This window comes from Centropristis striata, chromosome 7 (assembly GCF_030273125.1).
Source record: "Centropristis striata isolate RG_2023a ecotype Rhode Island chromosome 7, C.striata_1.0, whole genome shotgun sequence".
NCBI classification, from domain to species: domain Eukaryota; kingdom Metazoa; phylum Chordata; class Actinopteri; order Perciformes; family Serranidae; genus Centropristis; species Centropristis striata.
The window spans coordinates 19,478,273-19,491,319 of record NC_081523.1 but is presented as its reverse complement, the minus strand read 5'-3'; the positions used below and the strand labels follow the sequence as shown (position 1 = coordinate 19,491,319).

Below are 13,047 nucleotides of genomic sequence, written 5' to 3'. Positions count from 1 at the left end.
CAGGGCACTTAAGGCCAGCTGGGTTGAAACAACACTTATCATCAACTCTATAGGCAGACAACAGACATGAAAGCACATAAGTAAGCACAACTGTCTACCCCACTCTCTCTTTCTCACACAAGCAGCTTCACATGACTGATTACAATCAATAACCCAAAAGGCAGTCTCTCAGCCCTCATCATCGTCACCATCATCACCACCACACCCATAAGCTCTATCATTTCCTCTGCTACGAATCAAACTTCATCCTAACTTCTCTGTGTTTCACATCTTGCTTGGGCCCAAAACACATGCACAGATCACTATTGCCTTTCCCCCCCTTTTACTGCATCTCATATAGACAGCATGGTGCAAAAAGCATGCACCCTCTCCAGAAAATCACAGCAGCATGAAAACTAGAAGAACAATATATGCAAATGGTTTGCAAATATGTTTGCCGTACAGAAATGACGGTATAATCAGAGTAATAATAAACAATATAGGGTTCAATCGAGAGTAGGCTGGTCTAATTCAACAATATAGGTTAATTTATCTGCTGCGTTCACGTGATATTTTCAACAATCATAGAGGACCAGACAATGCATGAGCTGGGAGGCTTTAACCTACCTGGATGCTGCAGGAGATCTCGGAGTCGTCCAGTAACCGGATCGTGCAGAGGACCTCCTGGTCCAAGGAGCGGATGCTGGGGCTGCGAAACCGGAGCATTTTCATCCTTCTGTCGGGTCTGTTTCAGCTCCTCATGTCAGGGGATCCACAGGCAGACCAGATACGCACATACACGGAGGAATTACGCATAAGCACGCATACATGCATGCGCCTTTCAGTCGGGTCTTGTCACCCCTTGTAACGCCCTTGGGAATGAATGGGTGGATGGAGAGATGGGTGAATGGATAAGAGAATGGATGGATGCAACAGAGAGGGAAGGAGGAGTGCTTGCATCCGTCTCCTGCCTGCCCACTGGTGAATTTACAGAAGGGAGGATGGCTTTTCCCCCTTCTCTCTCTCTCTCTCTCTCTCTCTCTCTCTCTCTCTCTCTCTCTCTCTACCTCTCTTTCTTTTCCCTGTTTCAACATTTCAGCACACAATACAATTACGATCCCACGTGTGTGGTGTCGAATTGCCAGCTGGTGATTGTAAATGACCCACCCTGTGGATATTTTATTTAGTCACTGATTTTATTTGCACATATTTTAAGGGGGGTTGAAATAAGCTGCAGGATTGGCTTTTCTTTTCTTTCTTTTTTTTCTTTTTTACAGGTTATTGGTGAAATAATTATGCTAAAATCTACATATTTCCAGGTGCATTAAGCAGTCGTTTTGTATTGCAATAGCCTACCTTGAAATGATGCCCCTGTATTACTGTGAGATTTTTCAGAAATAAATATTATTACTATACATTACTTAAGGGTGATTGAACCTTTAATTAAAAAAAAACCTCAAATCTGCGGTCAAAACTAATTTTGAGTGATATTTCATCTTATTTCAATCAATAATGACCTCGAATACAGTTTAGCTGCAACGGGATGCTGTCCCTTTAAGGGACGTACCAGCGTGCGTAATGCGTCATCACGTACCTCAGTAAAAAGGAAAACACAACCTGCAGCCGAACCGCTTCAAAGTGGGATATATTAAATCACCTCTTCTATACACAAGCGTAACTAGTACAGCCAGCAAGATACATGGACTTATTAAGTGTTTGTTATGGTCAATGTTTTACCTGTTAGAAGATTTTTGATTTGCTATAAGTTCTTATTGTTTTAAGATGTTTCCGAATCAGAAGTAATGAAATATGCTTATTGGTAGGCTAAAGCTTCACCTGTACAGGGGTTTCATACTAATTAACAACTGTATGAGTGTGATCTCCGCAGCTACGGAAGTCCGACCAGTTTATTATCAAGGCAGGTTACATCACATGATCACTCATAGTATTACTGCATATTTATATGGTGGAAATGTTCATGTGTGTAAGATTTGAAGACAAAGAACACAAGCCAACAGTTCAAAAGGGATTTATCTGCCTTCAGGTGTCTGAAGATCCACAGGCAGGATGATCTACATCATAATGGGAGTTTCAGGCTGTGGAAAGTATGTATACTGACTGTTTGTTTATTTGGGACAGCCTTACTGCTTTCAACATGTGTATATTACAGGTGCACCTACATGGTGCAATTTATTCATCATGGGCATATCTGTTTAAGTGAACGGTGTTATAGTGTATGTAGCTATTTTATTTCATTATTTAATTTCTTTTGGTATTTTTGTCTTGTCTCATTTTTGATTGTGAAGTGAATTTCCCTGATGTGGGATCAATAATTCTCAACTTATCTTACCAGTTGGCATCTTGTATAATAAGAATCTTGGAAATGCTGAAAATAGAGATAAAAATAAATTAGATGTGTTTACACAAATAGTCACCAATTATTTTGGTTTTGATTAATCATTAAAGAACTTTCTCATGCAAACATGGGTGAAAAATATGGTTTCAGCCTGAAAATTATGGAAATTTCTTGCTTTTCTTTTTTTTTTTAAAGCTAAGATTCTTTGGATTTTTGACTGACGAAACAAGACATTTACAGACATCATCCTGGACTTGGAAAAACTGTGATGGACAATTTATCATTTTTTTGCGACATTTCATAGGTTAAAGGAAAACAATCGACAGTGAAAATAGTCAGTTGCAAGTCTACTTGTTTTATCTGCCAAAAGTTGTTTTTTTTAAATAATTTGCTCAACATTTTGCTTTCAAAATGTTTAAAATCAATGAATCCACTAACGATTAAAGCTTTAACCTGCATTGTGTCTATGTCAATAATGTAAAGCAGTAGCTTAAAAGCTTAAAGCAGTAGATCAGATCAATGTTATTGCACTGTATTAATTCTGTTATTTCTTCTTCCTTATCTTGTACAGAAGCACCTTAGGGGCCTTCCTCTCAGAAAAGGTAATTGGATCTATCCCCCTCCCTGCACTAACACAAACACACCTCCATCATGTTTCTGCACACTGTATTATGTACTGTGTGTGTGTGTGTGTGTGTGTGTGTGTGTGTGTGTGTGTGTGTGTGTGTGTGTCCACTCATCAGCTGGGCTGGCCGCTGCATGAAGGAGATGACTTCCACCCACAGGGGAATATTGAGAAGATGGCTCGTGGTGAGCCGCTCACGGACCAGGTATATGTATGTGTGTGTGTGTGTGTGTGTGTGTGTGTCTTGTCAGCTCAAATTGAATGTCAGTCATTTACAGATTGAGCCATGTCTCTTCTGTCACGGGTAAATCATTCTCTCACACTTGCGGACACAGTTAGCTCAACAAGTGGCCGTTCAGTGAAAGCAGCAGGGAGGAAACCAAGCTTTTCATCACAGCCCACAGTCCCTTTATTCTGTTCACAGATTTATTTCCTGTTGGTCTAATATTTATCATGTTCTTCTGCCCATGCTGACTTTCAAAATAAAGGTAGACTTCCAAACAATTGACTGGCTACCAGCCAAAGTTTAATTTACAGGCTTACAGGCAGAGCAACTGCTGCCAACATTTGGCAGCAGGCTGCTGGTAGCAGTGTTTGGTTGCTCATGATAACCTCCCACTCAGAAAACAGCTTTAAACGGCCGGGAGAATTACCCCGGGACCTGCTCTGTCCAATGCTTTGGCATGTTTTAAAAAATACTCAACAGTTTGAGAATGAATGTAAATTTGGGATTACTGTGGCAAAAATGTGTCTTTCATGCCAGTATTAGAGTTGGCAGGTTGAGGTTGGCACAATCGAACAGGACATGACAGAAAGTGATTCCTCTCATTTGAGTCCAGCTCTTCATATTAAAAGCACTAGAGCGTGAAAAAATTTGACTCCTGGTCAGTTGTGACCAAATTACGACTGACTCTATGTCTGATTGCTCGTAATCAGCGATGTGGTTGTGCTGGCGTGTCTGTCTGCCTGCTCTCTGTTTGATACCCACATTTTACTTTAAAGACAGAAGATATTGGCAGAGTGGGTTCTGACTAGTGATAGACCGATGCATCACTCAGACGATTATCGGCCTGTGCTTACAAAGCCAATTAACAAAAGATCTGCAGCACGCCAAATAGACACAGTGCAGGCAGTAATAGTGTCCAATAATGTCCAATAGTTATACTTTATTATATGCCCTGCTCTGTAAATATTGGTATTGGTCATCAAAAAGCCCACACTGGTTGTCCGCTAGTTCTGCCTTGGAATATTAGATCCGCCATAAAAAATAAAAATAAAAATAACATTGTATTGGGCCTCTTTGTGTGTACTTTGTTTTGGCATGTTGTGGTTTGTGTCAAGTTTGTATTTATTTATTTTTGTTGTCTTTATTGTTATTATTATTACTATGTGTGTGTGTGTGTGTGTGTGTGTGTGTGTGTTGCTGCAAAAACTGAAAATAAAAATATTTTGGGGGAAAAAATAAATAAAATTTAAAAAATGCTGAGTGCAACTATGAGTGTAGTTAGGTTATTATTTTATTCCAGATGTTTTTGTATCTGAGTATAGTATTTTCGGAGAAGCAACGACTCTAGATGCTGATGATATGCTGAAAGTAGTATGTGGTTGGATCACTGTCAATGCTGGTAACTACTGGTACATCCTGGACAGCCAAAAATCTTGCATAAAAAGATTGAATTTATAGCGACTAACATCCATATCTTTATTGGCTGCCACTAACTCATCCTGGGCTTAGCACCGGACAAGACAATTGTGATTTTTTTTCAAAGAAATACAAACAAGCCGGAGCATTTTTTCCCTAATGTCAGAATGACAATAGGTGCAGCCAGACCTTTCTCCAGTACTAACAGCATTGTGAAGATAGCTCCGTCTATGCAAGAGTTAAAATAAAAGTAAATACTTGACTTTTAATATCACCATCAGGTGGACAGAAACACAACTCCAAATGAATGATAATGTTGCTCCATGACTGCTGGATGTGTAAATATGCAACTGCAAAAAATATTAATGACAAACATTTCTTAGGACAATTGGTGAAGACAGTGATAAATAAATCAACAACATACTGCTTATCACAAAAATATTAAGTCATTATATTGTTTGTCTCTTCAGGACAGATTGCCTTGGCTTCTCAAACTACATGAAGTTATTGAGAGGTAAGAACAAACAAACCTTACACACACACACACACACACACAAACACACTAGTACACACATACATACTCACAGGAACATTTTATACAACATACTTTTGTAATGACAGAAATGGAGAAGATGATGGGTTTAGAGAGTGAGAGGGAGCCGAAGAGCAGAGCAGCGAGGTAAGATATATGCCGGCGTGAAATTGTCGGAAAAAAAGATCAAAAATATCAAAGATGGTTTTGAAAATTGAGATGAAAACCATAGAGCGAGGAAAGGGAGTTTGGGAGAGTAAAAACAGATTAACTGAGTGAGAGTGTAGAGAAGAGGTGGGGAGTGCTGAAAAGTATGCCATCTCTTTCTTAAAAACGTCTGCGGCGACATCAAAGACTTTTGGTCCAGCCCTTCCACACTAAGTCAACCCGTTATCAGCTCCTCCTTGTATCCCTTCTTTTCTCTCTTCACCTCCTTCTTCTTCTCTGTTGCTGTTTGTGCCCACAGTTCACTGTTTTTAGTATGTTATTGACACAACATTTCAGTGTATAGCTCTTCAGTTATCTCTCAATCACTATGTGCATTTGTGCCCTTCCCAGAGTAAGGTGTTCAGGCTCTGATGCTCTCGTGGTGTGCTCCGCCCTGAAGCGCCTGTACAGACAGATCCTGCTCTACGGCTCCAAAGCCCTCCCTTCCCACCAAGATATCCTGCCTCCAACCTGTCCTGATGTCTTTTTTCTCTTCCTCCATGGTGACTATGATCTCATTCAACAGAGGATGGTGGCCCGGAAGGGACATTACATGAAAGCAGACTTGCTGCGCTCCCAGTTTGATGTTTTAGAGCCTCCGTCAGATGAGGAGAATGTGTTGCCACTGGACATCAGGTGGAGCATCACTGACATGTCCACGGAGGTCGAGAAGCACATCGTCAGCCTCAGGTCGTCACCAACACCTTAAAACCTGATGATCCCAGCCGTCATCACTGTCCTTAATTATAGCTGCCTCTGTTTTACAGTTCCAGTCATGGTATGGGTATCATATGAAACTACTGAACCAAACGTACCTAATGACTCCATTGGTGCCCACCATGGCACAATATCTTTGGAGACGGAAAAACTGACACAGCCATTTACAGAGGGGTCCCTTGATCTCTGACTTCAAGATATCTGAAGTCAGATCTGGGTTTTCGTGTGAATGAGATATAAATCAGACATTAGACATTTTAGTGGACACAAGCATTTAAATATATTGTGGAAATTAGCTGTTGAGCTTATGAAGAGATTTTGGTAGAAAGGTAAAACTTTGCATTTTAAAGATTAAACATTTTACAAATTGTTGTTTTGTTTGTTTTTTTTACAAAATAACACCAAGAAAATATTTTCACACCAAATTAACTTGACTATCCAAAACATTTATAAAGGACTTCACTGATTGGGTCAGTTTTTATGAATTGTCTTCCATGGCTATGAAAGATATTGAATTGAATTTATTTTATTTGATAGGGACAATGCAGTTAGCATAGATACAGGACAGGCATCTGATGTGCTGCATAATGCTGCATATGAAAGATATGCAGCATTTACAGGGGAAATTTGGCCTTTTGGCTTGTAATCAGTGTATTGGGTTGATACACAGTTTCATCAGCACAGGTATATGAAATAAAAATGAACTGATGATGGTTTTGTTTGAATATTTTATGCTTCAAGTTTTTTAATCCTGTGTTTGATATTTAATTTTACAACAGTCCAAAACCCAAAGATTTTCAGTTTACAATCACATAAGGCAAAGAAAAGCGAGGTAGTCTGAACTATGAACTACTTTTCATACTATTGATATACTGTGTACAGAACCAATTCCAAAAAAACTTAAATAAAAAGATTAATACATCAAATTCAGTGTACATTTAAACAAAAGTTGAGTTTGGTCAGTTCAATTAAATATCAATCACATTCGGTTTTATTTCAATTTTAGATTACATCCAAACTTTTTGGAATTGGGGGTTGTCAGACAATGGGTAGTCAAAATAGATGCCTATTTAATTGATGAACTAAAAGTGTCGGCATTAAAGGGAACCCATTCATATTTCAGAAAATAAGGCTTTTTGCTGAATACCCAAAAAGTTAACTTACAAATTTTAGAAAAATCAGCTCAGTTGCTTTAGATGACACAATTAACAGGTGAAATGCAGAATCAGGGGCCTTTAGAAACACTAGAAATATGTCTCTACAGAACTAATGATGAATTCTTCTTAATTCAATACTGCTGTTTGGTTTCATATGATTTATTTTTTGTTTTCCCTTCAGCATTGCAGGTTTCTTTCATTTTCCCTCCCGATTTTTCCCGATTTTTAAAAATCTAAAAAAAAGTATAAAAATAAAGTACAATCTTCACTCTGAATGTGATAAAGTAAGACAATTAGGGGGATTTAGATTTAACACCTCATTGCTACACACTGCTGTGAGGGAGGTCCAGCTGCTCTGACAAGAGCTTGATACTGAAGTTGAATTCAGGTCAGGGATTGATCAGGTCATGATCTCTTTTATCTGATCTATAAGCATCTTCAAACTACAAACACACACAGGTGACAATGACCACAATGCCCTCACTCACCCTGCCAAACACACATCTCCACTCAGCACTATAGAGCTGTTTTTGTGGTGTGACTCATCTGCAAACCTCAACCCAAATATTTTAGGAGCTTCTAATCCAGAAAAAACCCCCTTGGCTACTCTCATATCTCACACATCCAGACGAACGGGCACACACATACTGCAACGCAACACACACACACACACACACACAACTAGAGATTAAAGCCCCCTCAGCCTGGCAACAACAGACAAACACACACAGGCTGTCAAGTGGATCACATACACATATATCTGATGTCGGAGTAGGTGTCATGTGTATAGTGTCAGTTTATTCACTTGGTTTCTAAGAGTAAGGACACAAAAGTAGAGATGTTAAAACATAGAGCAACACACACACGCTATTATGCACCTTAACAGGTGGCTGAAAATCACTTGTAAATATGACTTTGTGCTTGTTATTTTTAAATAAATCAATTATAGAACAAGTTGATATTTGAGCTAAGCATGGATACACTGATGTCACAGTCATTATTTACACTAAACTATAAGAAATTAAAAATAAATATTTTGTTAAATTTTTTAAAATGTATTAATTAAATTTTTTTTATTTTATTTTTATATATTTTTTTAAACTATTTATTTATTTTTTCGCTTCTGTGCATGCGCGGCTTTTTTCGCTTCTGCGCATGCGCGGCCTTTTTTTCGCTTCTGCGCATGCGCTGCTTTTTCGCTTCTGCGCATGCGCGGCTGTTTTAGCTTCTGCGCATGTGCAGAAAACCACGCATGCGCAGACACGAAAATGACCGCGCATGCGCAGAAGCAGGGGGGGACCGCGCATGCGCAGAAGCGAAAAAGCCGCGCAGAAAAATAGAAAAATTAAAAAATTAAAAAATTAAAAAATTAAAAAATTAAAAAATTAAAAAAAAAAAAAATTTGAAAAATTGAAAAAAAAAAATACCACACTGTGAAATGACTCCACTCCGCTCATTTTAACTACCTAATAAACTTTTAAGTGGTTTAATTTATAAAAATGGGTAATCATTTTAAATGTATCATGTTTTTCATTTTAAATCTTGACATGAAAAGTAACTAAAGCTGTCAGCTAAATGTAGAGGAATAAAAAGTAAAATATATGTCTCAAAATGTACTGGAATAGAAGTATAAAGTTACATAAAATGTACATGAAAGTACCTCAAAATTTTCCTTATTTTAGAGTAAATGTACATAGTTGCTTTCCACCATTGCTACCTGCCTCTTCTAACTTATACATATCAGTTAAGAGTCCTCCTTCAGAAACTGTATGAGGATTAAAGGGATAGTTTGTGCATTATTATACAAAACTTGGTACAATTATTATTATTTTTTATTTATTCATTTTTTTCAAACTTTATTGCACAATAGTACAATAGATAGATAGATAGATAGAACTTTATTCATTCATTTTTGACAGGCTCATATAAAAAACACTAAGAAACAAACAAACATTAAAAACACAAAAATGTGTACAATCATGCTAAAAAGGAGGGGGGGGGGGGGGCTGTTAAAAGCAACAGAGTGTTCATTTTTTGTTGTTCAGGGTGGTTATTGCAGAGGGGACGAAGGATTTTTTGTAGATGTTTTTCCTGGCCAGTGGAACCTTATAGCGTTTGCCTGATGGCAGCAGCTGGAAGCAGTGGTGGAGGGGGTGAGAAAAGTCTTCTGTGATCAGGGTGGCCTTCCTGATCACAGACCGGCTGTACAGTTCTGAGAGGGGGGTTTGTGATGCTCCAATGATTTTGCTGGCCTGGTTAACTGTACGGGAAAGTTTGGTCTTGTGTTTGGATGAGAGGAGACTGTACCAGGAAGAGATATTGAAAGTGAGTATGGATTCAATGAGGGACTGTTAGACCAGAGTTAAAACATGTGTGCTGACATTGAAAGTCCTTAATTTCCTCAGCAGGTAGAGGCGCTGTTGGGATTTTTTAAAAATGGTGTCTGCATGCTGAGAGAAGGAGAGGCAGTTGTCCAGGTCAGTTCCAAGGTATTTAAAAGACTCAACCTGCTCCACCAGCTGACCCTGGATGCTGAGTGGTTTAAAAAGAGCGGTTGCTGACTCTCTTCTGCCCCCACAGCACAGCTCTTTGGTCTTCTGGACATTTAGCTCAAGACAGAGCTGGTTAAAAGTCTGTGCCAGGTTTTCAACAGTCTGCTTATACCAGTCCAGAGCAGTGGTGTCAGTCAGGTGAGCCACCAGGGCCATGTCATCCGCATATTTAAAAAGGTTCATTCCCTCACTGTTACAGGTGAGGTTGTTTGTGTACACAGAGAAGAGAACGGGAGATAAAACACAACCCTGGGGAACACCTGTGTTTAAAATCAGCTTCTTTGATTTAAAACCATTTAAAAGCACCTGTTGTGGCCTGTCAGTTAAAAAACTCTTGATCCATAAAACCAGTGTGGGATGAACCTGGAGGTCTAAAAGAGCATACAGCAGGGTGTCAATGTGCACAGTGTTAAAAGCAGAGGAGAAGTCCATAAATAAGATCCTGGTGTGAGGGTGAGGAGAGTCCAGATGTTTCGTAACGGTGTTCAGCAAATTACAAGTACAATCAAGAATCTCCACTATGCATTCCCCCCAAAAATACAAAGAACAAAAACAAAAACATTTTGCAAGGCAAAGTTTAAATAAACAACAAAACTATCATCTCAGTAAGTCAAGTGGACACAGACACAAACTCCAATAGAGATATAAAAGTATAAAAATAAACTCTGACATTAGAAAATAAAATAAATAATAAATACAGGCAACAATACAGACAGATCCTCTTCAGCGCTGAGACAACCCCTCTCACCACACCACTCACATTCCAACCCCATGAAAAAGGTGCCTAAAGATATATCATCACATCATTTAAGACCTTGACACTTCATCCAGCCAATCATCAAAAAACTTTGATAAATCATTGCAAAGTTTTTGTATTGGTCCATATTTTTCAGCTAAAACTAATAGAGAGGAGTAAAATATTTTAAATTTGTTTTTGAAACATATTAGTGAAGGTCTTTGATTTCTCCATTTACATGTATGAATAAGATATTTCCCCATAATCATGATGATATTAATCATGTCAGATGTTTCTTTAGCGATGTCTTCCTTGTACATTAGGATTTGGTTCATATCGAAAGGTGTAATATTTTCCATTGTAGTACTTAACCAATTATGCAGGTTCTGCCAAAAATGACTTGTGACTCTACATGAATTAAAGAGATGTTCAATAGTTTCGGGTTCCTCAAGACAGAAAACGCAAGCTTCAACCTCAAAACCAAATCTTTTCTTGAGAGTTTCAGCTGTAGGGTAATAACTGTTAATAATTTTATACTGTACTTCTTTTGCTTTTGGCGGAATTGGCCATTTTAGATATTTGAAGTATTTATCTGTGTTGCATAATTCATTGTTTATTCTGATGTTTGCAGTTCTAGTATTATCATGAAAAGTTTTACATTTGAACACTTTCCCAATAAATTGGTTGTTACATTTTCTATCACTGATATGCAATTGATCAATTTTTAATTCTGGCATGGCAGATTGTAATCTTGAATGAGAAAGTGTGTTTTGTATTAATTGTACCAGAGCAAGAGGTATTGCTTTGCATATTCTGCTAAATTCTCTGTAAGAACATTGAACATCATATTTTTCTTTAAAGGTATTCAAATGTAGGAAATTTCCTTGGTCATCCATCAGATCTATAACAAAAATCACCTTTTTTTCAAACCAATCCTGTTTTCCTATTTATCGCAATTGTTCTGTTATTCCACAATGTGGAGCCATGTGGAGTAAAATTATGGGAAAATATCATCTTCCAATAGTACAATACTTGTTTATGAAATTCAGATAGCTTCACAGGCAGTTTTGTAGTTTCAAAATCACATTTTAACAGAAAATCCAACCCTCCCATTTTCTTAAAAATATTTCTGGGGATGTCAAACCAGATTGAATTTGTCTGTGATATAAAAGCTTTTATCCAGTTTATTTTAAAGACTCCTACCATTGACTCAAAGTCCAGTGTTTTCAAACATCCTTTCTTATAATCTTTAACCAGTTGTGATTTTTTAACATAATGCGTTTTGTTTCTCCATATGAAGTTGTATGTTATGGAGTTTGCCTTTTTGATGTTTTTAGGAGCCACGTACATCGGGTAACATGGATAAATCAATTTTGATATCCCCTCAGACTTGGATAATAGGTTACGACCAAAAATGGATAAATCTCTCTTTAGCCAATGATTTAAGGTTTTTTCCATATTTTCTATTTTTTCATTCATATTCTTTTCCTCTCTTTTTTTAATCTCTTTTATTCATTTAATGCCTAAATATTTAACTTCGGATTTAACAGGGATGGACATTATTTGTGTATCTTTACAAGGATATAATGGTAGTATTTTGCTTTTCTTTAAATTTATAGTCAGACCAGATGCTTTGGAAAAAAGAGAGATAATGCTCAATGCTTTACCGATAACTGATTTGTCCTTTAAGAAGAAAACCGTATCATCCGCGAATTGACTAATGCGAAATTCATAATCAAATATATTAATCCCTTTAAATTCCTGGTTATTTACAATCAGATAAGCCAACATCTGTGTGCAAAGAATGAAGAGTTTCAGTGATATGGGACAGCCTTGTCTGATCCTGCGAGATAACTTTTATTCTAGGGGTCATTCCTGGATTAAGAGAAACATAGCTGATTATTTCTTTATAAAACATTCCGATCACTTTACAAAACTTTTCACCAAATCCAATTTTTTTTAGAGTCTGAATCAGAAAAGAGTGTTCTACAGAATCAAAGGCTTTGAAAAAATCTATGAAAAGGATGAGACTTTCTGAATCAATAAGCGATTGATAGTCTAACATATCCAATATTAATCTCACATTGTTGTGTATATGTCTACCTTTAATGAAGGCTGACTGAAACTCATCGACCAGATTGACCAATACATTTTTAAGACGATTTGCATATACAAGAACTACTAATTTGTAGTCATTACAAAGAAGAGTTATAGGTCTCCAGTTGTCTAGGTTCAGTAAGTCTTTATTAGGTTTGGGTAATAGTGTTATCAACCCAGTTTTCATTGTGGGAGATAAGCATCCTTTTTCTATACACTCCAAAAGGGCTTTATGTAATAGATCTTTAATGTCATTCCAAAAGTATTTATAAAATTCTGATGTTATACCATCTATTCCTGGTGACTTTCCATTCTTCATCTGTTTTAGTGCACTTTCCAGTTCTGATGTAGTTAAATTCTCATCTAATATTTTTTTATCTTCTTCATTTAGCATTTTTATGTTGTCTTTGACTGTTTCAAATAATATGTCAGTCTTCTTTTTGGAAA

At 37.4% G+C, this 13,047-nt stretch overlaps 2 protein-coding genes across 5 annotated transcripts in view; one reads left to right on the top strand and one right to left on the bottom strand.

The window, feature by feature from the left end:
* Window positions 1-928, bottom strand: part of frmd3 (FERM domain containing 3) — a 63,572-nt gene extending 62,644 nt beyond the window's left edge. For all 3 annotated transcript variants that reach the window (XM_059337120.1, XM_059337121.1, XM_059337122.1), the window contains exon 1: window positions 607-928. In XM_059337120.1, coding sequence (XP_059193103.1) covers window positions 607-711 — 105 coding nt within the window. In that variant the 5' untranslated portion in view covers window positions 712-928. The remainder of the gene's footprint in view (window positions 1-606) is intronic.
* A 658-nt stretch (window positions 929-1,586) lies between these two features.
* On the top strand, window positions 1,587-6,428 carry LOC131974870 (probable gluconokinase). 2 transcript variants are annotated; one of them, XM_059337362.1, is made up of 6 exons: window positions 1,587-1,897; window positions 2,024-2,084; window positions 2,907-2,937; window positions 3,079-3,165; window positions 5,073-5,116; window positions 5,693-6,428. In XM_059337362.1, the coding sequence occupies exons 2-6, from the start codon at window positions 2,047-2,049 to the stop codon at window positions 6,048-6,050; spliced, it is 558 nt and encodes a 185-aa protein (XP_059193345.1). In that variant the 5' UTR covers window positions 1,587-1,897; window positions 2,024-2,046; the 3' UTR covers window positions 6,051-6,428. The 2 variants fall into 2 exon arrangements, with proteins under 2 accessions (XP_059193345.1, XP_059193346.1); XM_059337363.1 differs by lacking the exon at window positions 3,079-3,165.
* The last annotated feature ends 6,619 nt before the right edge of the window (window positions 6,429-13,047 follow it).